We start from the raw sequence: 24,872 nt of genomic DNA on the forward strand, positions 1-24,872 counted from the left end.
TCATCCCTGCAGGCACACTGGCAATGTCCACAGTGATTTTGGGGCTGCAGTGAGCAGCACCTGCACAGTGATGGGCAGAAATGCTGAAATGGCTCTTGAAAGGAACAAATGCAGAAAATTTTAGTGAAGAATGGATATTATTTATGGGGTTTTTCCCATTGTAGCTGCTAGAAATATTGAACATCCTATAGATGTCAGTATTTTGTTTCTCCTTCAATACCACATTTTGCTGTGCCAGACCAGCTCCATCTGGAGCAGTCTCCAGAGCTCAGATAGGATACCTGGTTCTTTAACTACCTCTCACTCCTCACAAATCAGCTCTTCCACTCAGAGGTGGGATGTGGAATTCACTGCAGTGTCACCTGTGGTCCCTGATGCCAAGACCTTGAAAAACCCATTCTCTGATCCTTTCAGATGCTTGGCTCTTGGAAGAGCCCTCCTTGGCTGAAGTGTCCCCCTTGAGGTCCAGCCAGTGCTGGGTCCAGCTGCTCCAGGGGTCTCTCTTCTCTCTTCTCTCTTCTCTCTTTTCTCTCTTCTCTCTTCACTCTCTTCTCTCTTCTCTCTTCTCTCTCTCTCTTCTCTCTCTTCTCTCTCTCCTCTCCTCTCCAGCCATGGCTCCTGTGCAGGTGGCATTTGAGCAGAGCACATTTGTCACCTTAAGCACAGTGAGCCCCTGAGAGCTTTGGCTGCCCAGTGCTTCGAAAACATCAGTGAGGAGCTGCTGGCATCAACCTTTCCAAATCTGCCCCTCTGTTGGAAAAGGGCTTTTGGTTTGTGGACACAGCCAGGGGTGAGCTGGTGCTGGTGTTACAGATGGATAATGAGATGATTGGCTCTGGCAATTAAGGGATGAATATTGTGTGAATATTAAGAGAAGTTTTAGTGATGTACAGTTATGTTGTTGTAGTTTAGATGGCCTCTGTTCTCCCCATGGTTCCCTTTCCCCCCTGTGCTGTTGCCATCACACAGCCTGGGCAGTCCGGGACAGGTACAAAGGAGCTGCACAGGTGTCCCTTGCATGGGGCAGCTGGGAATGGAAAAGCTTGGGGGTGCTCAGGGGGTGAGGCATGGACACACCTGAGCTCCAATCCAGTTACAAAGCAATCTTCACTGATAAATGGCAAAGAAGAACTGCCTGACAGACCTTGGGATGGGCCAGGGCTGGCTGGTGCAACCCCCAGGGGTATAAAAGCCTGAGCATCCAGCTTGAAGATGAACTGGCCATGTGGTGTGCACAAGGGGCAGTTCCCAGTGCTGCAGCTTTCTCCTTATGCAGTCCTTTGTTGTATTTTTGTCAAGATTTAATAAACCTCTTCAAATTTTCAAAGTGAGCAGTTGTCTCTCACGGGTGCTCCTGGTGAGTGCTGTGAGGCTGCCCAGGACAGCCCACGGTGCCCCTGCCAGGGCCACAAGGCACATCCTCCTGGCAAAGAGTTTTCCCATGTTTGCTCCTGCTGAGGGCACATTCTCCACACCAGCTGGTTTATTTTGCTCTTTCTTTGCAGGGAAGAAGTGTCAGAAGTTTTTTCCCCACTTGTGCAGCTGTAGGTGGGCAGGGGATGCCACGGTGGGGCTGGGAATCCCCTGCACGGAGCATGTGGAATACCTCTGCCCCCCAGGGTTATTTGTGTCAGCCTCCTGCTGCCAGCCCTGATTAGCTGCACGTTCTGTCAGTGCTTAAAGCCTTATTGGCTAATTGAATGAAGTGAATGAATCAGATTAAAAAAATAAATACACAGATAATTCTACTTCTGCCCAAGAGATTGGCTGATCTGTGCCATTTCCAGGAGGACACTGCATGAGTGAGGAGCAAAAAGAACAAAACCACCCCCCTACACTTTACATTGCTTTGCTTTAGCTCTAAGGAAGGTCCAGTTACTCCTTTAAATGCCACCTTAAAGTAACAAGTCCAGCAATACCCAAGTCGTGCCCCAGCCCTGTTAGGAGCTGTTATTTCATGAAAGGAAATAAAACAAATGACAGTTTAATCCTTTCCTGAAAGCTCTTTGGACACAGATGGCTAACTAGCCATAACAGAGACCCTGTTCCTGGTGAAGTGAACAAAAAATAAATGCCTTACTGTAAAATAAATAGTCCCAGTCAGATGTTCGTGTTTCATTTTGTTGATAAATTGCTGCATAATCAGGGGTGAAGGAAAAATAATTTTAATTTGTCTTTCCTTTTCTATGCTTAAATATCACGTAAAGAATTTTTTTTTAAATACTGTTTTGCTTGGCAAAAAACACTTTAAAAATGTCACCAAAGCAGCCTGAATCTTAGATCTACTATCTATCTCTTTGCTTTTTTTCCTCTTTTTGATAGGCTTTCCCTTCTTCTCTTGAGGTAATGAACATTATTGAGTGGGGGTCCAGTAGAGGTTAAGAAATGAGAGAATTTCCCTCGAGGGAGGAGATGAGAGGGAAAATGAACCTCGTGACAGATGTTAGTTACATTGCTTAATGCACTACTGGAAGAGGCTCAGATGCTCTGGAAATAACCTATTACAGACACCACAGGCTGCAGTGCACTGCTGTAAGGTCATCCCAATCTTCCCCTTGTAAGATTTTCTCTTTCACTGTCTTAAAACTTTGCCAAATTTAATCATTTAGGCTGAACTTCTTATGCTAGGCTTTTGCCTCTGGCTGGCTTTGCTGTCATTAGTTGTTGAAAGTTTCATCTAGAGCTGTTCATCCATTTCGGTGAGTAAGACTGGAGGAACTCTGCCCATAAATCCTCAAAGAGAAAGGCTCTAAAAGCTTCATTTTGCACATGGCAACCATAAAGAGACTGAGTGCATTGCAGACCTGCAGGAGCCTTTGGCTGTCCAGCCCCAGAGGGCTGTGGCAGGAGGAGAGCAAGCAGCCCAGAGCCCCAGCAGAGCCCCTTGCAGCCCTGCAGTCTCTCTCCAGCCTTCCTTCTCCACTCCATCCACGCTGGTGGGGCTCTGGATCCCTTTGTCCCCTACCCAGCCGCTGGTCCCCTTCTCTTTGCTGGTCACTGCAGTGCAGGAGTTGGCTACAGAGGACACAGAGGGCCTGGTCTCACATCCACAACTGTAAATGTCACAGTGAGATCAGAAATGCAGAAGTTGTCAGGGTGTGCAGGAGCAGGAGGCAGCTGGGAAGTGGAAATGCTCAGCCCTGCCTGGGGAAGGGACAGGATCTCACTCAGGAGGCAGGTGGGAAATGGAAATGCTCAGCCCTTCCTGGGGAGGGACAGGATCTCACCCGGCAGGTGGGAAATGGAAATGCTCAGCCCTTCCTGGGAAGGGACAGGATCTCACTCAGGAGGCAGGTGGGAAATGGAAATGCTCAGCCTTTCCTGGGGAAGGGACAGGATCTCACTCAGGAGGCAGGTGGGAAATGGAAATGCTCAGCCCTTCCTGGGGAAGGGACAGGATCTCACTCAGGAGGCAGGTGACAGCCCTTCCTGGAAGGGATAGGATCCACTCATGAGCAGCGAGGCACTATGTGCAGGGCTTGCACCTTCATCTCCTGGAGCACCAAACACAGCAAGACCCTTACCCCAGCCAGGGCCCCTGGGCATGGCTGCAATGGAAATATTAATACTAATGAGGCTTTTCTTCTCAGTTGTTTGTGCACATGCTGTTTTCCAGGGCTGGCAGTGTGGGAAATGGCCTGTCCCACTTGCTGGGGCTCTCAGAAGATAGTTTTTATTTAGTGTAATGGAAGCTGGTGTCAGCTGGAGTCAGAGGTTTGATTTTCCATCTCAGGGACTATAAATGTTTGGAAGTCCCCCTTGGGAGGGAGCCCTGGGACTGGTGCATTAGTCAGAGAGCCCATTTCTGCTAAGTGAGACTCTTAGGAAAAAATAGACTCAGTTGAAAAGGTGAATGATTGAAGTTGCAGCTTGTGTCCATTTCCTATCTGATGGGAACCACAGAGCACGTGGAGCTGTAGATAACTGGGAGGATGTTGTATTGAGAACAGACAGACAGAGAACAGACAGACAGGGGAGTTTATTGATAAGTTTAAAGAATGATGGAATCAAAGCTTAATAAGGGATTTGCTGCAATGTTCCTGATGTACAGAAGCATCAGGAAGTCTGTGAGTGTCTTCAAGGTTCTGCTTGCCCTAGGTTGGGACAGAAGGTTCCAGAGTCAGCGTTGCTGTCACTGGAAACAAAGGCAGGCAGTTCATAGCCTGTTCCTGACGGGGGCACGAGGGAGGGCAGTCCTGCTGCTGCCTGTGTATGTCTTGCTCCAGCCCCTCCCTGCCAAAAACATTTGAATAATTTTCTTCCTTAGTTTTCCCTAAGTTTGTAATATGCCAATAGTCTTGAGTTTATTTTATAAATGAATTTGACAGTGATGATAATTATTTGGGGTATTCTGAATTGAAGCATTGGGTCACACCTACAGATGGCCTTAAAATTCAAGTTTCATACTGTGTAGGGATATTGGTCAAATATTGGTCTGCCTCTGTACTGTGGACTTGGATGTGAATCAGCATGAAGAATGTGTAGAGCTGACAGTTTGGGTTTGCCTCTTATTGCAACACAATTCCAGAGTGCTGTACCCTGGATCAAGAAGTTTCAAGTCCACTGAAGCTGGTGGCAGAAGTCCCATTGTCTGCAGGGGACACCTGGGTTTTCTCAGGGGATTCTCCCCAGAGGACAAAGTTTCAAAGCTGGAGAGAAGCTGAGGTGCAGGCTGTGAGCACCACATGCAGGACTCACTGCAGGGCCCACTGAGCAGCACTGAGGGCACAGGAGGAACCAGCTGGAGTCCTGAGACATCTCAGCTTTATGAAAGAGCAATGCCCAGGTGGTACCTGGGCCCAGGTGATAACACAGAGAAACATAATGCAGTGAAATTTCAGAGTGTGAGCAAGGCCTGTGCTCAGCCTTTCCTGAGCTGGGCTGCAGGTTGTTAAAGGAGTTGGAGGAATCACTCTGTGGGACATGGCACAGGAGACAAGGAGAGGCACAGACAGGCTTTTTTCTGAGATGTATCACTACTCACTGCCTTTTGTAACTCTCCTGTGTGTCACATTTGCTGGGGGAATGTTGGAAGAGCCTGTTACCAACTCCAGTCGGTTTCATGCCAGATAATCACTCCACTATTTCCTCTTGAGATGGTGATCCAAATAGTCAGACTATCCATTTTTCTTAATATTCCAGTGAAAAGTAAATTACAATAACTGAAGCACACTTAAAAGAACTAGAGCCCTTTCTAATTATGTCTTAACTCCTGCCAAACACTTGTAAGCAGACAGCATTAATTTTTGTCCATGGGAGGGTTAGAAAAAGACCCATGTGAGAAAATTACATGTTTCCACTTTGGTAATAAACATTGGTATTAGCTGCTGTTATGTTCTGAATTGAGATCTCTCAACAACTGTTTTGAATAAAATCCAGGTAATTTTTGTTCCAGGAAGATAGGTTCTTGTGTAAACAGTTTTTTCAGTGTATGCAGTAGATGGTAGCAGGGACAGTAAGCAACCTGCAGCAGTTACAGCCTGTGCAGTGTGAATCAGGTCAGTAAATGTTGGGCTCTGTAATATGATCAGAGTTGAAGCTGTTGATTCAGCCTTTTTTCTTGATCATTATCACTGTGATGCTCCCACAGGAGTTTGTTTAAGGAAGATCTAGGTAAGAAAATCATTAGTGGCTCCTAATCAATCACACAGCAAGAAGCCTTGGTGAGTGCTCAGCCAGGGTCTCTGTAGGATGTACATGGCTGGGCTCTTCTCAGGGGCTGCACAGTGGCAGAGTTCAGGATCAGCTGAATTCCTGGCACAGCTCTGTGCATGGCCAGACCTCTGCTGCCTCTGTGCAGAGCGTGGAGTCCCTCCTTGCCCTGTCCTTGTCCTTCAAACAGAACAAAGTGCAAAGACAGAAGCAAGAGGGCAAACTGCTGTGTAGTGTTTCCTCACAGACAGCAAGGCAGAGTCAAGTAACTGGGTATGTGAAGGGCTTTCAGCAGGATGGAGAGTGAAGTTCTGGACTATTTTCCTTTAGTTAACCTTCACCTGCCATGAGGCTCCTTTATCTTTGAGCCTGAGAAGGCCCCATTTTGCCCAGTTCATTTTAATCACTGCATTGGAATATGTGTGTAAAAACAACAACAAAACCCCATCTGCATGAAACCAAATTTGATATTTGCTCCCTCTCTTAATGCGATCCCATGAATTTCTGACATTGTTGTGTCTCATGTAGTGAGGGTCCCATGCAGAGAGCAAACAATGCAGCAGTGAGAAGACAGATGCTCTGCTAATGGGAAACCAAGGAGCAGGGAGTCTGTGAGGGATTACAGGCAGCCTGGGGTTGGAATACATTATTAGCATAGCACCCAATTCAGAAATTAGTTTTCAGAATTAAATGCCTGAAGCATTTTGGCAAAACCTCCTTATCACCCCACTCAAAAGCTCTGAAAGTGTAAAAGAGAGGGATGTCAGGCCTGGGCTGGGCAGTGGGTGATGTGCAGTGCTGCAGCAGTGAATTGGAGATTTTACAGCTTCATACCATTGCCGGGGCAGCAGCTGCCACACCCACTGCAATGTAACCACTGGCTCTGCTTGCACAAACCTTCAGCAGGTTTTGGACATCCTCATCAAAGAGGCACATGGGCCTGAATGGGATTCCAGGGTCTGTTTCCAGGAGGAAGGTTTTGTTTTGTGGAGTGCAGAACAGCAGGGAAGAGCAGCAGCCCCTCCCTGGGCACAGTCAGGCATGGAGGGAGGAGCAGTGACGTGCCTTTTCAAAGGCCTGACATTGCCTAAGGTAGAGAGTTTGGCTCCTGAAGCCTTTCTCAGGAGGACTATTATCTGAATGTTTTTCTTTTGGAAATCATGATGGGAATGTCAAACTTTAAAAGACCCTGGTAGACAACCAAGGTTTGCTACAGGACTGAGAACAGGCAGGAGAAATTGTTTCTCATAGTACTTGGTGGGATTATCCTCCATGCATAATTGTTCATTGTATGCTCAAAATTCATTGTTAATTTCTTTTAGATATATTGCATATTAGACAGAAGAATTATAGATCCCAAGATTATCACAGGAGGATACTAACAGGCCTAAATATTCAGGACAGAAGGAGTCTTGTTTTCCTCTTACATTGAAACAAAGACTCTTGGACAGGATCATTAGAGAGTTTTTTGGGGGTTTTTTTTTGGTGGTTTTTTTTTTGTTTTGTCTTGTTTTGGGTTGGGTTTTTGGGTGGTTGTTTTGTTTGGTTGTTTTTTTTTGAGTTTTTTTTTTTGTTTGCTTGTTTGATAATCAAAGTATATTGGAAAGCAAACAGAAGAAAAGTTCAGCCAGCCAAGTCTCCTACTTTATTTTTACTTTGCTATTCTAACATAATTAATGTATTTCTTGGTGTTTATTTAGCTTCCCAGAGTCTTATTTTATATAAGTATCATCAAGGAAATGAATTACAAAGTCTTCATTTGTGCATATAAAATGAGATTCTATTATCCTGGTAGAGAAGACAAGGACAAGGTAAATAAAGGAGAAAACAGTTGAGACCAGACTTAAGAAATCAGGAGAAATAATATGCCAGCTCTTCAACTTGCACTTTGTTTCCTTTTCATCCTGGTGTACCCAGCACTGTACCCCTGAGTCACAGGAGGGACAGGAAAGGGTAACACTTCATTTTCAGCTTTGAATTTCAGAGCTGGTCTTTTAATAACAACTTCTCTCAGTGTTTTTATGTGCTCAAGGAGTATCTGTAATGAATATTAGGGAGAGTTCAAAATTACACTTCCCATTTGTTGTGGATAGTGTCCATAGACTTCTGACTGCTCCCATCCAGACTGACATTGATGTATTTGCATCACTTTACTGCTTTGCCAACAAAATACTTTTTTTAAGAACCTGGCACAGAGGGAACCCATTCATAGAGGAAGGCTAGAACTGAGCCCCACATTGCTTGGATCCTGAATGAAACTGTGTCTGTGAGTGGCACAGGAACAGGAACCAGAGCTGAGATTTGGCTGCTCCATGAGGGTCTTGCCTGTGTCACCTCACTGCTTCACCTCAGCCTGTGTTTCATGTCTCCAGATTGGGCACAGGGGCTGCTGTGCTCAAAAGCTCCTTTTACTCCTCTGACTCTGTCAGTAATGAGAAAGGCTCTGAGTCTGTGTAGCAAAACCTTCTCCTCTCTCAGTGACCTGCTCACAAGCTCTGGGGACCAGTGCTTCTTCCTCCAGCCATGCTGGGAGCCCACCCCTGGATGCTCCTGGTGTGCTGAGACAATAAAGAGGCTCTTCTGCCTTGGCTGCAGTCTGGAGCAAGTCCCAACTCCTCTCCCATTGCACACACAGGACCTGTGAGGGTTGTTAATAATCAAGTGCTTCAAAGACAGACGTTGACAATTTTAATTAGTAATTGAAAACTTTTAAATTCTGCTTCTGAAATTCAAAGCTTAGTGCAGTAGCTCTATTTGAACACTCCAAGTTAGGATCAAACAGTGCAAAGAAGCAGTTTACAGTCAGCTCCAGAAATGTTGAGAAAGTCATTTATTGCTTTTAGCAGCAGTGCCCCAGTGCTGCCATCCTGCAGAAACCAGTGCTGCTGGGCTCTCAGGCTGTTATTCCTTTCCAGCCCAAATAGATTTAAAATAAAAGCAGACCTCGATCCAAAACCCTGATCTCACTGAACCAGACCTTCAGTCTGTCTGGGACTGACCCTGTGACCAGGACAGAGAGGAGTGTAGTGGTAAAGGACAGCTCCCTGAGCATGGGAAATATTTTGGCACTGCTGTTGCACTTACTGCCATTTTGCAAAGTCTTCTTAATGGGGTAATCCAGTCCTGGATGTGTTTGTCTAATAACAATTCTCTTGTTAAAAACAAATCATGGTTTTAATTTAATAGGGTTACTTATATAAAGAGTGATTTTGTGTCAGCAAAGCCTTTCTTTCTGACAAGCAGTGTAATTTGTGACAATCTAGTTAGCAATAAATGCCATTAATCTGACCACTGTGCCATTCTCTTCCTGGGGAATAATGTCCCCTCTTAATCAATAGCTGGGTGAATGCTCCTTTGCATTCCTTATCAAATGACAGCCAGATGGGACTGCTAAATTCATTCCAGCAGGATTTTAGAATTAGCTGGGTTTGTGCTGTTGTTAATCCTGTGCTGTCTGTGTCACTGGGAGCTGCCCACCTGTTCCAGTGAGCCTGGGGCTCCAGCCCTAGGACAGCCCAGCCAGGGGGTTACTCAGCCATGGGGCAGCCAGGAAACATCCCAAGCAGTGAGACCTTTCTCCTGCATCAGTAAGAAAAACAGCAAATAAAAGTCGTGTCTTGCAGCAATAGCCAGCTAGGACTGCCCACCTCTCCATTTGTTCCTCAACACTTTGATCTCTTCCAGGGAAGTTTCATAAGCCTGCACAAGCTGTCTTTCTTAGGGCACAGTGAGTTTTGGGTGTGACAGCTGCTATATCAGTTACTGACTTCTGGGCCCATCAAAGTGTCTGTGAGACCTTTTCCTACATAATCACTTTGTTGCATAGCAACAATAATTTTGTCTCCAACCTATTGATCCAACATAACATGTAATCCCCTCACTCCAATAAAAAAGAAAACATATGGCAGCTCCAGGCAGGGAACCACAGGCTTTTGATGTGAGGGGACAGTTAATCCCCACTAAACCAGGGGGGAATGGAGCAAGACACATTCTGTTGGGCTCAGAGGATGCATTAGGTGCCTGAGCCAATTAACCTGTGTTCTGGGAGAGGAGCCTGCTTTACATTCATCCTCCCCTTCCTCATCTTTTATGTTGTGCAGCTGAAGCACATTTGAGGTGAGCTGTGCTAGAGGAGCATCCCTGTGCAATGCCCCAGGTGGGTGGGCACAGGCAGGGTGGTGCTCACACAGCTCTCAGCTGAGATGGGCTGCAGAGGGTGAGGGTTCAGCTGTTTCACATGGCTGGAGTCCCTCAGGAAGGTGTCTCTTGTTTGTAGGCTGTGGTTTGGTGGGTCACTCTGATAACCTGGATGGTTTTTCTGTGCCTCTAAACAGAGAGCTAAAAGCAGACCTTGGTATCTGAAGCAGGATCTGCTTTGGGGACAGGAGCACACAGTTAAGGTCAGGGCTGCTCAGGCAGGGAGCACAGAGCTTTGGTCCCAGGCAGACACAGCCTCTCCCCACAGCCATGCCCTGGCGCTGCACTGTGGGCTGGCACCATTGCTCTGAGGCACCTCCTGCTGCCCACAGTGTGCAGTGAGCCCAGGCCCCTGTGAGTGCACTGCTGGATCCTTCCCTGCCTGCAAGGCTTGGTATCCACAAGGCAGCTAAATCCTTCTTGGGCCTGGGCTCATTCTTCTAGCTTGCAAATAGCACTGAGTGAAATGTGGGTCCAAGGTCTGAGGTGGCTGATTTGAGCAGGATTTGGGAGGTGAGTCCTCTGTTGTTTAAAACAACCACAAAAAGAGTCAATTCAAGGTAATTTCTGCACATCAAACACAAACTTTCCATAAAGACTTAAAAAAAATCAAACTTACAATAATACTGTATCATTGAGAATCTCAGTGGAAATATTGCAGTGGATCAGAAGGCCAAACTGGTCTCTGAACATGCTGCAAGAGCTGAGAGAAGGCTTCTGAGTCACTGTCTCCCAAACCTGTGTCATACACAGCACAGCCTTCACCTAAAAGGTATTTCTATGGCCAGAGGAGTGGCTACTAATGATCCTTTCTTTTCTGTCATTTTAACAGTATTCAGGTTTTCAGCAAACAGCAGACAAGTGCTTTGTTTGTGGACACCTCATAATGGAAATGGTAAGAGACCTAAACTCCTGATGACAGGTAACTTGGGAAGTGCACTGTGAGACAGCTGCTTTTCCCTACCCAGGCTGGTATTGTGTCTTTGCTGTCAAAATAGTTTTTGAAACTGAGGCAGTAAATAAAAATACCTTCATGCTCCATTACTACTATTAGGGGCAGAAAGTTGGGCTTCTTTGCTACCTGAGAAGATAGAAGGCTGTTATTCTGCCATTTGTGAGTTAAAATAAAATAGAATTTTAATACTAAAGGGGGAAGTACAGCAGAGCTTTGTATGAGAACGTGGTGAAGGAACACGGTGGGTGTGCTCTGTAAGAGAGTAGATAACCAGAGCTCAGGCATGTGGGTGGAATCTGGGATAGAGAGAGAGGGACATTACCAATAGTCCTGAGATTTGTCACCTGCTCTGTGACTTGCTTTGTTTACCCTCTGTTGCTTGCTCCATGTCATTTAAAATGCATTATTGCCACTGGGATTTTTAAGGAGCCAGCAGTCAGAGTTACTTTTGTAATAAAAATAAAATCAAAGAGCTTTAGGTTGGCCAGATCCTACTGGCATCCTTTCACGGGGTGAAAGTAGGAAGAGTTATGTGTGCTCTTCCTAAGCAGAAATTCCCAAACAAAATGAAGTGGTTTGCACTACAAGAAGGGCAGATCCTGCCGTGTATCTGTTTTTCTCTTGCTTTAAAGTGTGCATGAAGCTCAGTGTGCCTCAGAGGAGTAGCTGGTGTGCTGCACACACGGAGGTTCAGTCAGAGCTGGAGCAGGGACTTCACTAATGAGGATTCTGGCTCATATTCTGGCACCACTGGTTGGACAAGGATATTGTTCATTTTAGCCCAAGAGCAAATCTCTGGAGTTGTGGAGGGGGAGGGGTATCCTGACGGGCTTGCTTTGAGCTGGCCCTTAACTGCAGAATCCCAGGCAAGAGTCCATAATATCTCACTGGTGGAACTCAGTAGCTGCAAGCTTGGCAGGTGCTTGTCTGCCTCTCTCCCATCAGCAAGTGTGCTCTGACAAAAGGAAACAGCTCTGGGAGCTCCAGGAGTTCAGCTCTCCTGTTTGGGTAATTCCAGCGTGCTCCTGCCTGGGAACACAGCCCAGCCCTGCTGAGTGCTGGCCTGGGGCAGAGCTGGGGCTGTGCAGGACCCTGCAGGGCTGGCTGAGGAGCTGCCCTGTGCTCAGGGCTGTGGCTGCACAGCTGTGCCAGGCTGGCACTGCAGTGTGCTCCTGCAGCAGCACCAACCCCGGCACAGGGACCAGCTGCCTCTGGCTCAGAACGGCCTGCCCAGTCAAACAGAGTCTGATACCACTGAGTCACAGGGCTTCATCAGAGAGGGAAATAAAGGTTAAATTAAACTGGCCTTTTTTTCTGCACTTCTTTCCTCTTGGTTTCATCTTTATTCATAGAATCACCTATAGGGCCATGGGAGCTTGGTCTGTGTAGATTTTTCATCTCAAACTTCCCAGCAGCTCCAAGCTGAGCACTGTGCTAGCAGCTAAAACTTTGAAATTACCTTCCAAAGATACTTCTTACACCTAAAATGTATGGAATTTGTCTTATAATCTGTTGAGAGCTGACTGAAAGTGGTAGCTGTGCTTCACTCTTCCCAGGGGCTTGTTCATGGGTTTGCAGTGTCCTCCTCGAGGTCCCAGTGCCACACTGAGTGTCACACACAAGGATGTCAGGAGTGGGGGATCTGTTCTGTAGTAGTGCAGCCAAGGTTGCATCAGACCTTTCCCTGAAACCTTTAAAATACAGCAGGGAAAAGCCTGGGCAGTGCATGGATCAGTATCCAAACACATGGATAGTGGTGGAATTTTATCAGAAACCGATGGGCCCCTATGACTGAGTGATAACCAGTCAGTAACTCTGGGAGATGAGGATCCTTAGTTAATAAAGAGACATCTCTTTATTTGTTTGTTTTGTTATTTAACTTTTGAGTAATGACCAGTTTGGATTCTGTCTGTCACAGCCTGTTACATTTTGTAAGGTAACTCTGTATCCCAGTACCTTGTATTTGGGATTTCCCCAGAGATGGTCTGTGAAGCCATTTTTAATTTCCATTGGCAGTACTGGCCCTGCAGAGCTAAAGCTGATGGGCTTAGCCTGATTTGCAGTTCTTGCTGTTCCTTGGGAGCATATTGAAACCCACTAAAATAAGCAAGCTGATTGTTTTAAGAGGCCCCTTGCTGACAGATCTGCAGAGCGGTAATTTCATCCTGAAGTGCTTTTCTCACTGTCATTATTGAGAGAGACACAGCAGTTTATGGGGAGACAATATCTCATGTAATCATGCATCCACTTATTTTGTTGTTTGCCTCACAAGATCTTACAGGCCCTTGGCAAGTCCTACCATCCTGGCTGCTTCCGCTGCGTGGTGTGTAACGAGTGCTTGGATGGAGTCCCCTTCACTGTAGATGTGGAAAACAATATTTACTGTGTCAAAGACTACCACACGTGAGTACACAAATCCACTGCATGCTCAGCAAAGTTACAGTAGTTAAATCATTGAGGTAGTTATAAGCCTTGGGACAAATAAAAAGGTCACTCCTGTTTGCTCAGATGTCCTTCAACTGCTTCTTTCATGCGTTGCATTTGTAATGCATTTTAAGGTTTGTTCAGCAGTACCTTATGGGCCCAGTATGGCACACAGTGGCCAAGTGAGGATGAAAATCAAATTGTGTCAGAGGATGGGCTTCTTGGGGCTGTTCCTCTACTTCCTTCAGGACTGCCAACGCTAATTACACCAGGCCATTTCTGCAAGTGTTGGTTGGTTCTGCTGGCTGCTTCATGAGCAGAGGCTCTGGCAGTGCTTGACACAGTGTAAGTTTTGTTAAACAGAGCACATGTAAGGAACAGTTACTGTTAGAACAATCTGAGCCTTACCTGACAAAAGGTAGAGGTTTAAGAGATTGTTTTTGGACTCTTTTCTGATTCCACTCAAAGGCAATGGGATCCTGCTCTTAGCTCAGTTAGCCAATAACTCAGTTATGCAGCAGGAGTAAATCACCCTGAATTCAGCCCTGTTGGTGCCAGTCTGAGTGTGTTACAAGGACACAGTGAGTGTTGGCCCAGTGATAAAATACAGTTGAGGACCATGAGCCCATTTGTGTATTTAGCTGGGAGATTCTGGCCATGATCAGCCCCTCTCCTGTTTAGGACACATGGTTGTGTCTTTCTGATGTCAGAGTCCCCAAGTCAGGAGCTGCTTTGTAGTCAAGCAGTCAGCATCAAGGCTCTGGAAGAATTGGAATGATTTTATAAATAAAGGAAGGAAAGAAAAATGGCATATACAGGAAGAGGGGTGGATTCACTATGCCTCAAGGTTGGTAAGACCTAAACAATAAAGCTGGGATAGATCCGCCTTTCCCAAATCTCCTTTTCATTGAATATCAAACAATTAGAGGCATTTCAAATCCTGTGGATCTCCATTTTACTAAAAACAAGGCATGATTACAATGGCTTTCTTGCTTCTGCTTTTTGAAGATGCTTTAAATGTGATTGGAACACTTTCTTCTTGCACCCTAGGGTTTTTGCACCAAAATGTGCTTCCTGTAACCAGCCAATCCTCCCAGCACAGGTAGGTGTTAACATGCACTGACTCCTGGGGAAAACAGCTGCTGGCACATGGGCACTTTCTAAAAACACACTAAAGGCTTCTCCTTCCTCTCCAGAATTGTACCATGTTAGATACTAAATTAAACACAGTTCAGCAGTAAAGTCACTCCCAAACATTCCCAGAGGTTGTAACAGTCACACTACTCCTACAGCATAGTACCTTTTATCTTTAGGGTGCTTTCCAGGTCTTCATTAATCTGTTAGAAACTTCATTTAATTGAAAACACTGACTGGGGCTCCAAGAACAACTCAGGGAGTAAAGCCCTTGAAGGGGCATCTGATGGCTGCTGACCCTGTGAGAAGGCCACCCAGTCTGTAGTCCTGAGGTGGCAGTGGAATGGAAGTTCTTAAAGGGGTTGAAAGGGCAACAACAAAAATGGAACCAGGTGAAACCTGCCTGCAAGCTGAGCCTGTGCTGAGCTTGGACCAGTTAATAACACTACTGACAGTGCTATTGGCACAATTAGCTCAGACTGGGGCTCCCTGGTGCTCTGGTGGGTGCAGGACCCTCTGAGCTGCCTTTGCTGAGGTCACTGACCAGCTCATTTGTAAGCAAGGGCCTTAGCATCTCCCTGCTGTTCCTCTGAGCACCAGAGCTTCCCTCCTGAGAGCTGCTGTGCCCCAGTGAAGCCTGATGCTAGAGCCTCTCACGTGCCCATCTCCATCACTCTGCACACTACTCTCATTTGTCATTAGTATTTCTGTTAATTGGCCAAGTAACCAAACCCAAAAAAAACCCATAAAGGCTGAACGAGAACTGCTGTCCTGATGGGTTGTGAGGAGAAAACCTCTATGTAAATGTCACTGAATTTGGGTCTTAAATAAGAATTCTTTTTTCTTTTCAAGAAAGAAAGGAAAAGAAATAAAAGGCAGTCACAGAGCTGACTCACCTGATGAGTAGCAGGACACACTCCATATGCTTTCCCTGGGAGATTTCCTGGGTTAGTTCAAGTCTGGCAGTGCAGGTGCTGACTTGCCCACAGCTTCTCTCAGACATAGTCCACATCATATCTGCTGCTCTAATCACACCTGGAACTGGAAACAATGCAAAGCAACCAATCTAATGAGCTCTGTCTTCAGAGTGGATCAGGAAAAGAGCCTGTGAGGTTACAGAAGGGTATGGGCTGCTCTGCAGGCCTGGGGCTCAGCCAGGATTGCACAACTCTGCTGAGGTTTAGCCTGTGCAGGTCATTACCTGCCAGACTGGTATGTCAGTCCCTGTGGGGACACACAGTGATGTGTGCATGTGCAAAAGAGCTGTGCAGCAGATGGTTGGAGAGGAACACAAGTCCTGGAAATCAGAGCAGGAGGCATACAAGGAAAAGTTACCCAATGAGCAGGTTTTTGATGGGTAATTTGTTCAGATTCTGGGTGCCCTTTGAAGATTACTTGATTTCAAGACTGATTTGTTGCTTGAGGATGAGGCTTTGGCTGCACTTCCCAAATGACCTGTGCAGTTTAGATGTGCCAGACACCCAGAGTGCTGCTGCACAGCTGAGGAGTGGTGCAGGGCCATGCCCAGGGCCAAGACATCCAGTGGGCACAGAGCTCTGAAAAACTGCTCTGTCACTGAAAAACATTTCTGAGAGACCACTGTCACTGTGTCCTGAGACACCAATGTCACTGTGTCCTCAGACACCACTGTCACTTTCTCTGTGCTCCCCAGGGCTCCGAGGAGACCATCCGGGTGGTGTCCATGGACAAGGACTACCACGGGGGGGCACGTGGAGGTGCTGACCTAACTCTGCCTGGGGAGGTGGAGCAGTGGTGCTGGAGCCCTGTCCTTGGGGACCTGCCCTGTCGGGCCTGTGGCATGTCCTGGGGCCTGTCCTGTCCTGAGGGACCTGCTCTGCCCTGGGGGACCTGCTCTGCCTTGGGGGACCTGCTCTGTCCTGAGGGACCTGCTCTGCCTTGGTGGGACCTGCCCTGTCCTTGGGGACCTGCCCTGTCCTGGGGACCTGCCCTGTCCTGGGGACCTGCTCTGCTCTGCCCTGAGGGACCTGCCCTGTCCTGGGGACCTGCCCTGTCCTGGGGACCTGCTCTGCTCTGCCCTGGTGGGACCTGCCCTGTCCTTGGGGACCTGCTCTGTCCTGGGGACCTGCTCTGCTCTGTCCTGAGGGACCTGCTCTGCCTTGGTGGGACCTGCTCTGTCCTGGGGACCTGCCCAGCCTCAGGGGGACCCTGACTCCCCCCTGGGCTGCACTCCCTGGCTCCTGCCCCCCTGAGCAGGCAGGGCTCTGCCCCACAGCTCCTGAGGAAGACAAACAGGTGGATGCTGCCTGGGCTGGAAGCAGTGCTGCCATCACCAGTACCACATTAGTTGTGGAGGGTTTTTTTTCCCAATATATGAGCTTCAAAGCTGGGCTTGGTTTGTTGGGTTGAATTTGCTCAGTACTTCTGGATGGGGAGTGAGCACAGTAGGTGCCAGTTCTCTTTTTCCCCATCTCTAGGTACAGTCTGTAGGGCTCTGATCTGAGGAGACTTGAATTTGCATTGGCTGGGCAGGGAAGGAGTAACACTGGAAGGCCTTTCTAGGGGACCTGCTTTCTCCATGCTGAATGAATATTGATTCTTTACTAGGAAATGGACCAGGATATTATTGACTTTCTGTCGCCTTTTTGGGAGTAGTTTCTTATTGTGCAGATCATGTAAAGATTTATTGCCACAGATCAAGTTGTGGAATTAGTGCTCTTGCTTCAGAGAGGAGACTTGAGTTCATCCTTATCCCACAGCCAGGAACATGAGAAGGGAAACAAACTCACTAAGCTGGGATCAGCCAAAACCTTCCCTTTTGCTGTAGGTTTGGCACTCTGACAAAGCACACAAATATCCACAGAGATCTTCCCTGTTAGCACCAGGGGCAGAAATACAACAGTGCTGCCCTTCAGGCACTGTTGCATGAAGGTTTTACAAAGAATCTTCTGACTGAGAGAGAAAATAACAAAATTCAGGGCATCTTGAAATGTTATGTACTTAAATGTAAGGAAGGCCCCATCCACTCAGCTATCTCCTTTCAACAGACACCTGATACTCCATCCATTTCTATTAATTTTTCAAGAGAAATTGGCACAGGAAATCACAGTATTTTGGAGAGCTGAACTTCCCTCCTCCTTCCCCCAGCTATTGCTTTGTGCAGGCTTCACCTCAGATGACAGCTCCCTCCCCTGCTCTCAGGCTATTGACTTTATGCTGGAATGTCCCACTGGGGGTTTATTTTCCCTTCTGTTTCATTATTCATTTCCCCATTCTCCTTCCCATTTGAGGCAAATCAAGCTGCCTCCACATCTGCCCAGAAAGGCAGAGTGCATTTATGTACAGAAATCAGGAGGTAGCAGGGCTGGGTTTCTGCCTGATGCTCTCAAATCAGGCTCTCTGCACACTGCTGTCCCCAAATGCTGCTGGAAAAGCGAGTGCAGGATTTTGAGGTACACCAGGTAGGCACATGAAGACTTTTAGCAAAGGCTGCATGACTCAGGCAGCCACTCCTCACCTGCTGCTGGTGTCACCCTCAGCTGGTGGCCATGCAGTCAGTGGTCAGGTTGGAAACTTGGCAGCTGTTCTGTGCCATCTCTTCCACATGCAACCACTTGACTTCTGTGGAGGAGTTCAAGGCCTTTTAACAGATCACTGGAGCCCCATTCTGAAACTGAGACCCACTGACAAGGCAGCCTTTCTCCTTGCAGAAAGGGAATTCAGTTTTGGAGAGGGAAGAAGATACAAACACTTGGCATATCTGTAGGGCATCTGAAATTGGTAAATTCTAATTTTTAATCTTGTATAAATTGCTGTAAAATCATTATATAATATGTAGCAACACAGAGAAAATTACCTTGGCAGATACTTCTATTAAGACTAACACTGCAGTTTTAAAGCTTGCTTTAAAACCCATTTTTAGTCTTATTTCAGTATTGTAAAATTTGAGGATTTAAACTTGAGCTGTGAAAGATGAAAAATTATACTCTGTGTTCAGTTAAAAGTGTTGCATTTGTTTTCAGTACTAAAACCACCTGTATACCCAGTTTGTTCTGTTTGGCTTTTATTTCTTTCTATTAAGTGCACAGATAACTACTCAGAATCTCTGGTTTCTCAGAACTGATCACAGTAATCATTTCTAAGTATTTAACATACTTGAAACATTAAACCTGAGTACCAAACTTCACAGATTTCCAAATGCCCTCAGAATTACAGTGATGGAAATCAGGGTGGTCTCTGTTGCAGTGTACACAAGAGTCAGCAGGATCACTGTTAGCTGCTTCTCTGTTTGTCTCTGTCTGTAGTTATGTGTCAGTCCCAGAGGTACCAGCATTTCCACTAAAGATGGACCACTGGCCTTGAAGTCTTTAAGTTCTTTTCATTCCAAATTAGAGAAAGTGTAGACGTGCTCCAGAAGTAAGCTATGCCACCTCTCCCCCCTTTTGCCCTCCCCTCTCATTCTCTGTTTATGCTCCCCCCATCTGGCTGGCTGCCTTGCTGCAGAATCAGCTCCCCCTCTGTTCAAGCCTCTGCCAGGTTGTATTTGGCAGGGTCAGCTCCTGGCCTGCTTTTAGGCTTTTGGTTTGCATCCCCATTTATTAGATGGACAAGAGAGCAGAATGGGAAAGAGTGGTGACCAAAAGGTTGGGCACTGCTGGATCTCAGTGATGGCAGTGTGAGATGGCAGGGTGCAGATCCCAGGAGCTCTGGGGCTGCTGGCCTTGGGGGCAGGGGGAGCTCTGGGGCTGTGCAGGACAGGGCAGCAGGGCTGGGAGAGGCCTGCCTGAGTCTCACTGATCTGGGATGTCTCTCTTCCTTCCAGGACTGTGGCTTGCAGCTCAATGACGAGGAAGGCCATCGTTGTTACCCCCTAGAGGGCCACTTGCTCTGCCACAGCTGTCACATCAGGCGCCTTAATATCAAACTGCCATCACATCCACCTCCGAGCTACCCCATGCATGTCACAGAACTCTGAAAGACATTGCCATGATCAGAGAGCCGTTGGAAAGAAGACAAAAATCTAAAACTTCCTTCCGTGTTCCTTTAAAGATGAGGTTCCAGTAATAACCATCTAAACCAGCTATTTATTTTTTGAATCAGAGGTGAGGGGTCCTTTTCTGATCTTGTACATATGCATTCTTTTATCTAGACATTTTCATTGAGACACCGTCTACTTGAACAAATAATTCACCACTAAACTGTAACTGTAAATGGCAGCATTTCTAAAAACAATGGTACAAAGGGCTGTTCTGCACTCCCTGCTCTCTTCCTTCAGTGGAGATTTCACCCAAGTAAGGAGTGTAGAATTACTTTCCAAAAGTTAGCACCTTATCATATTGCAGCAAGCATGATAAGATAAATGCTAGCATTTTAGCTAGTTTTGTTGAATTCTGGTCTTAGAGAATACTTAGATTCCAGAAGTAGGGAATAGGGAGCAAGCAGGTGTTTTAGCCAGGACAGTTTTCAGCAAGGTTAAAGCAGGCTGGTCTGTGAAGAAGTGTCAGGCCAGCTCTCCATCCTACAGGGTCCCACAGTCATCCAAAGATAGTTATTTGGCTTGTTCAAGAAACATGGCAAGCCTCTGATGAGAAAACCCACAGTACATAGGATTGTATCCAAAAATTGGCACTTGCAGGGTCAGCAGTTGCAGCCCTCTGTAATTGCTGGCTGTGTAGCCATGGCTCCAAAATGCATTCCTATCAACTGGACCATTTGGCACTTACTAAAGAATTCATCTTTCAAACCTGTTTTTTGTTCAATAGGGTTCTATGCAAAGGTACACTTGTCTTTATACTGCTTGTTTTATCCAAGACTTCATTTGTTACCAACTGCTTCATGATTGTATGTTGAGACATTATTAAAGAGAGGCACGGTGGTTTGGTATTACCTTTTCAGCTTTGTGTTCTTTTCAAGATTACTTTTCAGCTGATTATGGTGATTGTCTTCATTGGAAAGCAAAGTGCAGCATGGCAGGAAGAGTAGTTTAGAGAGTCAGACCACGAAACATCAGTGTTTACAACAAGTGTTAGCTGTACATAGACTGTACACACTTTCATGTTTTGCATAAGCTTTTACAGTACCCTCAGACCTCTGGGGAGAAATATATGTCTTCCATATAGGAAGTTAGATGAATCTTTTTTTATGGTTTGTTTTCTAACGTGTGCTGATGTTTTACATGCAAATCACACATCTGTATGTCAAAAAAATTCCTTGCATTCTCACGAGAATTGACCCAGCCTTCCTGAAGCTGCAATTTACCATTGCTGTCTTTAACTGTATTCAAAGTTACATTAAAATAAAATTCTTCAGCCCCAGAGGAAGTAGAAATACCAGACTGGATTCTTGGCATGTGTAAATTGGGCCATTTCCATGCCAGTTCCAGCACTGGAGAATCTGCCCGATCTGTTCGGAAACGATCCCGTGTTCAATCCAGCATGCAGACTGATGGAATGACTTATTTGGCAACACCATTGCAGTTTAGTTTCTTATGCTCCATTGACTTTTTGAAAGCCATTTGTGGTACTCTTGAAAAGCACAAAGAGCATCCAATGGCTACTAATTCCTAAGTGGAATAATTAACTCCCTTAACAGAACTTTTTGATAGTCTGGAATTTCCTTATGAGGAAATGTGGGGGGAAGGGGAACAGGAAAAATTCCTGAGAACTGTTTTTTCTGTTAGTAAGGAACAAAAAGGATGATTTCTGAACTTCTGCCAGACTTCCATTGGCCTGGATTAACCTGTCCTACTGAAGGCTCCTGGGCGAAGTAATTTTGTAGTTAAAATGTATCAGTTTATAATTAACATGTTTAATGTGGATGCCAGGATTTGAAGTAACTACAGTGCAGTCAGTGCCCCATTTCTGCACGGGGGCCCAAGAGGCCTGGCCTGCAGATGAGAGGCCAGGGGTGCACCTGCACTTCTGCATTTGCAGTCACTCCCTCTGTGTCCACAGTCAGCAGCACAGCCTCAGGAGGAAGTGGAACTACATGTGCCAGCAAATGTTGGAGAAAGGGGGAAAAATGTCTTAAACTGGATTGTATGACTAGGTCAATTCCTTCAGGTTACTACAAACATGGAAGGTGCCAGAGCTTCAGGATAAACTTTTAGCATCAGCTGCAATGGAATGCATTTTCCATTGCAGGAGGGTGCTGTGGACCACATTTAGCTTTGAGGCATTTTCACCTGCGTGTCATTACATGCAGTCTTTACCCAGATTAAGAAATCATTAAAATACATAGAGTAGGCTTGGGTATGTTCCTGGGAACAAATAACAGTACTTGCTGAACTGGAAAAATGCTTTTCTCTACCAGTAGAGAAGCAAAACCTCCACACTGACAGTGGACAGAGCTGGAGGTGACTTACCCTGGCATTCAGCCCAGTCCTCTGCCAGCACCTTCCTGAACACTTTGCCTCCATCAGGGCATCAGTTTAAGTTTCCAACATACTTTCTAAGGGCCAGCACACTTTCAAACATGTACATACCAGACCATTTCTTCATGTTTTTTTTCAAAATGATCATCCTGTAGAACAGAATATATTTAATTTCATTTGACATGCTGATTTTTCAGTCTCTTATAGTTCTGTGCAGTTCTGATCTGTTAAGTGTCACCATGGTAAAAATTCTGAAAGGTAATATGTCAATACAGAATAAGCAATTTGTTTAAAACCAGAAAGCAGCAGCTGTTGTTCTAGTATTTTCTATAGACAGATGCATTCCATTACTGTATTACAAAGTGCAGCTTTGCTTTTCCAGCATTTACTATAAAAACTGGGGCTTGAGTGAGATTTGCCAGGTTTGGTTGGGTTTTTTTTCAAATCAAAGAGAAAAATAAAATCAAACCTAAAATAATGATGTGCTGTACTCTTTAATGCTAGTGACAGTTTCTGCACATTTTACCTCCTGCCTCTGGGGATAATGTAAATGAGAACTGTAGTTTTCATGATTTTCTTATGGAATATTCTTACATTTAATCAGTTCAACACAGATGAAAACTTCCTAAGTTCGTTTTACAGTGCAATTTTCTTGAGAAGCCGTTACTGTACTTTGAGAACATTTCCATAAAGTTACATCAATACAACCTGCTCTCATTTGCATCAGGGCTGCCCCTCCCACCTGGGAGGGGAATCCTCCCCAGCCCCTCCACAGGAGCTGCTGCAGGGTGAGTTCCAAAGAAAGGACCAAAATCATCCTTTGAAAACAAAAGAATGCACTCAGAGAATCGAGCTTACAGAGAGGGTTTGTTGGGGTTTCTTTCCTTTTCCTTGTGTGCATGTGTGTGTATATATTTTGTAAGGTGGAGCTTCAAAAGGAAAACATGGTTAGAGGAACTCTTTAAGACCAGAAATTCCAGAGTAGTAAAGTAAACCAAAGCTCTAAAGGAAACAAAAGCTGCTTTCTTGTGTTTCAAGAAAAGTTTAAAAGTTTGTGATTCATCCTGTAACTAATGCCGTAACTAGAGTATATAATTTGACTTAAATTAAGTTTTCATTTGAGAAATATTTTCATTTTCTTTAAAAGAATATAGTTTTCTTCCAAGAACTTGGACCAACATTGATTTTTATTTTGTAGGAAATATATGAATTCCCAGTTTGTATATCATGTAACTAGTTTACATGCTGAAAATATACATTAGTTAACTATTTTTGTATATATATATCCTTGTAAAACCTTTCAATGTGCTTCTGTCTTTTAGTCTTTAGAATTACTTGTGGTTTTGTGTTTCAGTGTTTGATTCCCTTGATTGTTGAAGAAAAAATTGGGAAATGTAGATTTATTTATCTAAAGAAGAAGCTACTTGCTATCATCTTAAGTTATTTAATATTAAAGTCAGAAGTTTCATTTAACCTTAGATGCTATAATCTGCTTTTTTCAATAAAGACATTTTGTAGTTATCTCTGGTTTTGTAGTCTGTTGCATGTAAGTATTTTATATTTATTTAATCTAGGTAGGCATTAAAACTATTTTCAGGAACCCTTGTATTGCCTACAGAAATGCCTAACTGATATTAATTGATTGCAGCTGCATCCATGAAAGATTTGGTCCTCTAGTGCAAGTGTTACTAATTAAGGTCTAAAATGTGCCCACAGCTAACGCTCTGCAGCTGCACTTAGAAAAGAATTTAGGCACTCTGGCACTTTTTAATTAAGCTTTAACCAGTCTGGCTAGTTCACATGTCGGACAGTCAGTATTGAGGAACACTTCCTTTTCTAAACTCTCATTATTTTTTGGAGTGTTCCACAAGAGAAATATTTGTCTGGGCTATGAACTTAGCTTGAAGCACTTGGACCTTGGTTTGGGGAATTTTCTCTATATTCTTGTGAAGTCACAGTAATCCAGAAACTGTGGCCAGAGCTTTGATAGGATCAGAGAGATGCGTGTTTGTCTGTTTTGCCTTTCTGAAGCTTTTTGCCACATTTCTGTCTCCAGTTTCTTGGCACAGATGGGAGCCTGGTCACATTTACCTTCCCCAGCCCGTGTCCTGCAGGAGCAGCTGTGTCCATTGGGCAGGAGGTGCACTGGTGCCTTGTCTCCAGCTGGCCAGAGGAGAGAGGACAGCAGAGTTCTTTCCTTGTTTCCTCAGTGTCCTCCTTTCCATCAGGCTGGGCAGTCTGCTCTGGTGAATGTTCTTCCCTGCAGTGGAACACATCAAACACAAGCTGCTCTTGGGGGTGTGCAGCCACCCTCTCATCAGAGGGGCCTCTGCAGCTCTGCCACCCTGGCTTGGCAAAGCCCAAATGACTTCACAGCTGGAAAAGAAACTTCCTGGAGGTTTTCCCACAATGGCTATTTTGGCAAATTTTTCTTCTGCACAGTCAGAATGGAAAGAGTTACAGATGCCACAATTGTTTTAGAGACAGTCTGCACTTTGGTGCTTTGAAACAGATGTACCACACTTCTGCAGGGCCCTCACATACATGCTATTTTCTCACTCATTATTTTCAAAAATTCATTCAAAATGAGCAATCCAAGCCCTCCTTGAAGAAAAAAAAAAAGGCACAAAGACTGGCCAACCCAAAGCATTTTAGCAGAGCCTTACTACATGGGTGACACAAATGTACTTAATAAAATCTAGGACATCTTAATGCAGCAAGAATTCACACCAACTCATAATCAACTGACTGAAAAGAACAGAGTACTTATAAACCTTAATTTTGTTCCATGTAGGCCTCTGAGCAGAAAGCACAGACTGGAGAATTGAACATTGGTTCATGGCAGGGTGGGTGTGAGTCAGGCCCTGGCTCCTGGGGAGTGCCACCAAAGGCTGCAGTGCTGGCTCCCTGCTCTGTGCTGGCTTCCTGCTCTGTGCTGGGTCCCGGCTCTGTGCTGGCTCCCTGCTCTGTGCTGGCTCCCTGCTCTGTGCTGGGTCCCTGCTCTGTGCTGGGTCCCTGCTCTGTGCTGGGTCCCTGCTCTGTGCTGGCTCCCTGCTCTGTGCTGGGTCCCTGGCACTCTGCTGGCTCCCTGGCTCTGTGCTGGTTCCCTGCTCTGTGCTGGCTCCCTGCTCTGTGCTGGGTCCCTGCTCTGTGATGGGT

At 45.6% G+C, this 24,872-nt stretch overlaps 1 protein-coding gene across 1 annotated transcript in view; it reads left to right on the plus strand.

Moving 5' to 3' along the window:
• WTIP (WT1 interacting protein) overlaps positions 1 to 19,215 on the plus strand; it is an 83,084-nt gene extending 63,869 nt beyond the window's left edge. The window contains exons 4-8 of the mRNA XM_030956374.1: positions 10,682 to 10,744; positions 13,077 to 13,207; positions 14,279 to 14,330; positions 16,035 to 16,135; positions 19,164 to 19,215. Of these exons, the coding sequence (XP_030812234.1) occupies positions 10,682 to 10,744; positions 13,077 to 13,207; positions 14,279 to 14,330; positions 16,035 to 16,135; positions 19,164 to 19,215 (399 nt within the window). The remainder of the gene's footprint in view (positions 1 to 10,681; positions 10,745 to 13,076; positions 13,208 to 14,278; positions 14,331 to 16,034; positions 16,136 to 19,163) is intronic.
• The last annotated feature ends 5,657 nt before the right edge of the window (positions 19,216 to 24,872 follow it).

Source organism: Camarhynchus parvulus, chromosome 11, assembly GCF_901933205.1.
Source record: "Camarhynchus parvulus chromosome 11, STF_HiC, whole genome shotgun sequence".
Taxonomy (NCBI): domain Eukaryota; kingdom Metazoa; phylum Chordata; class Aves; order Passeriformes; family Thraupidae; genus Camarhynchus; species Camarhynchus parvulus.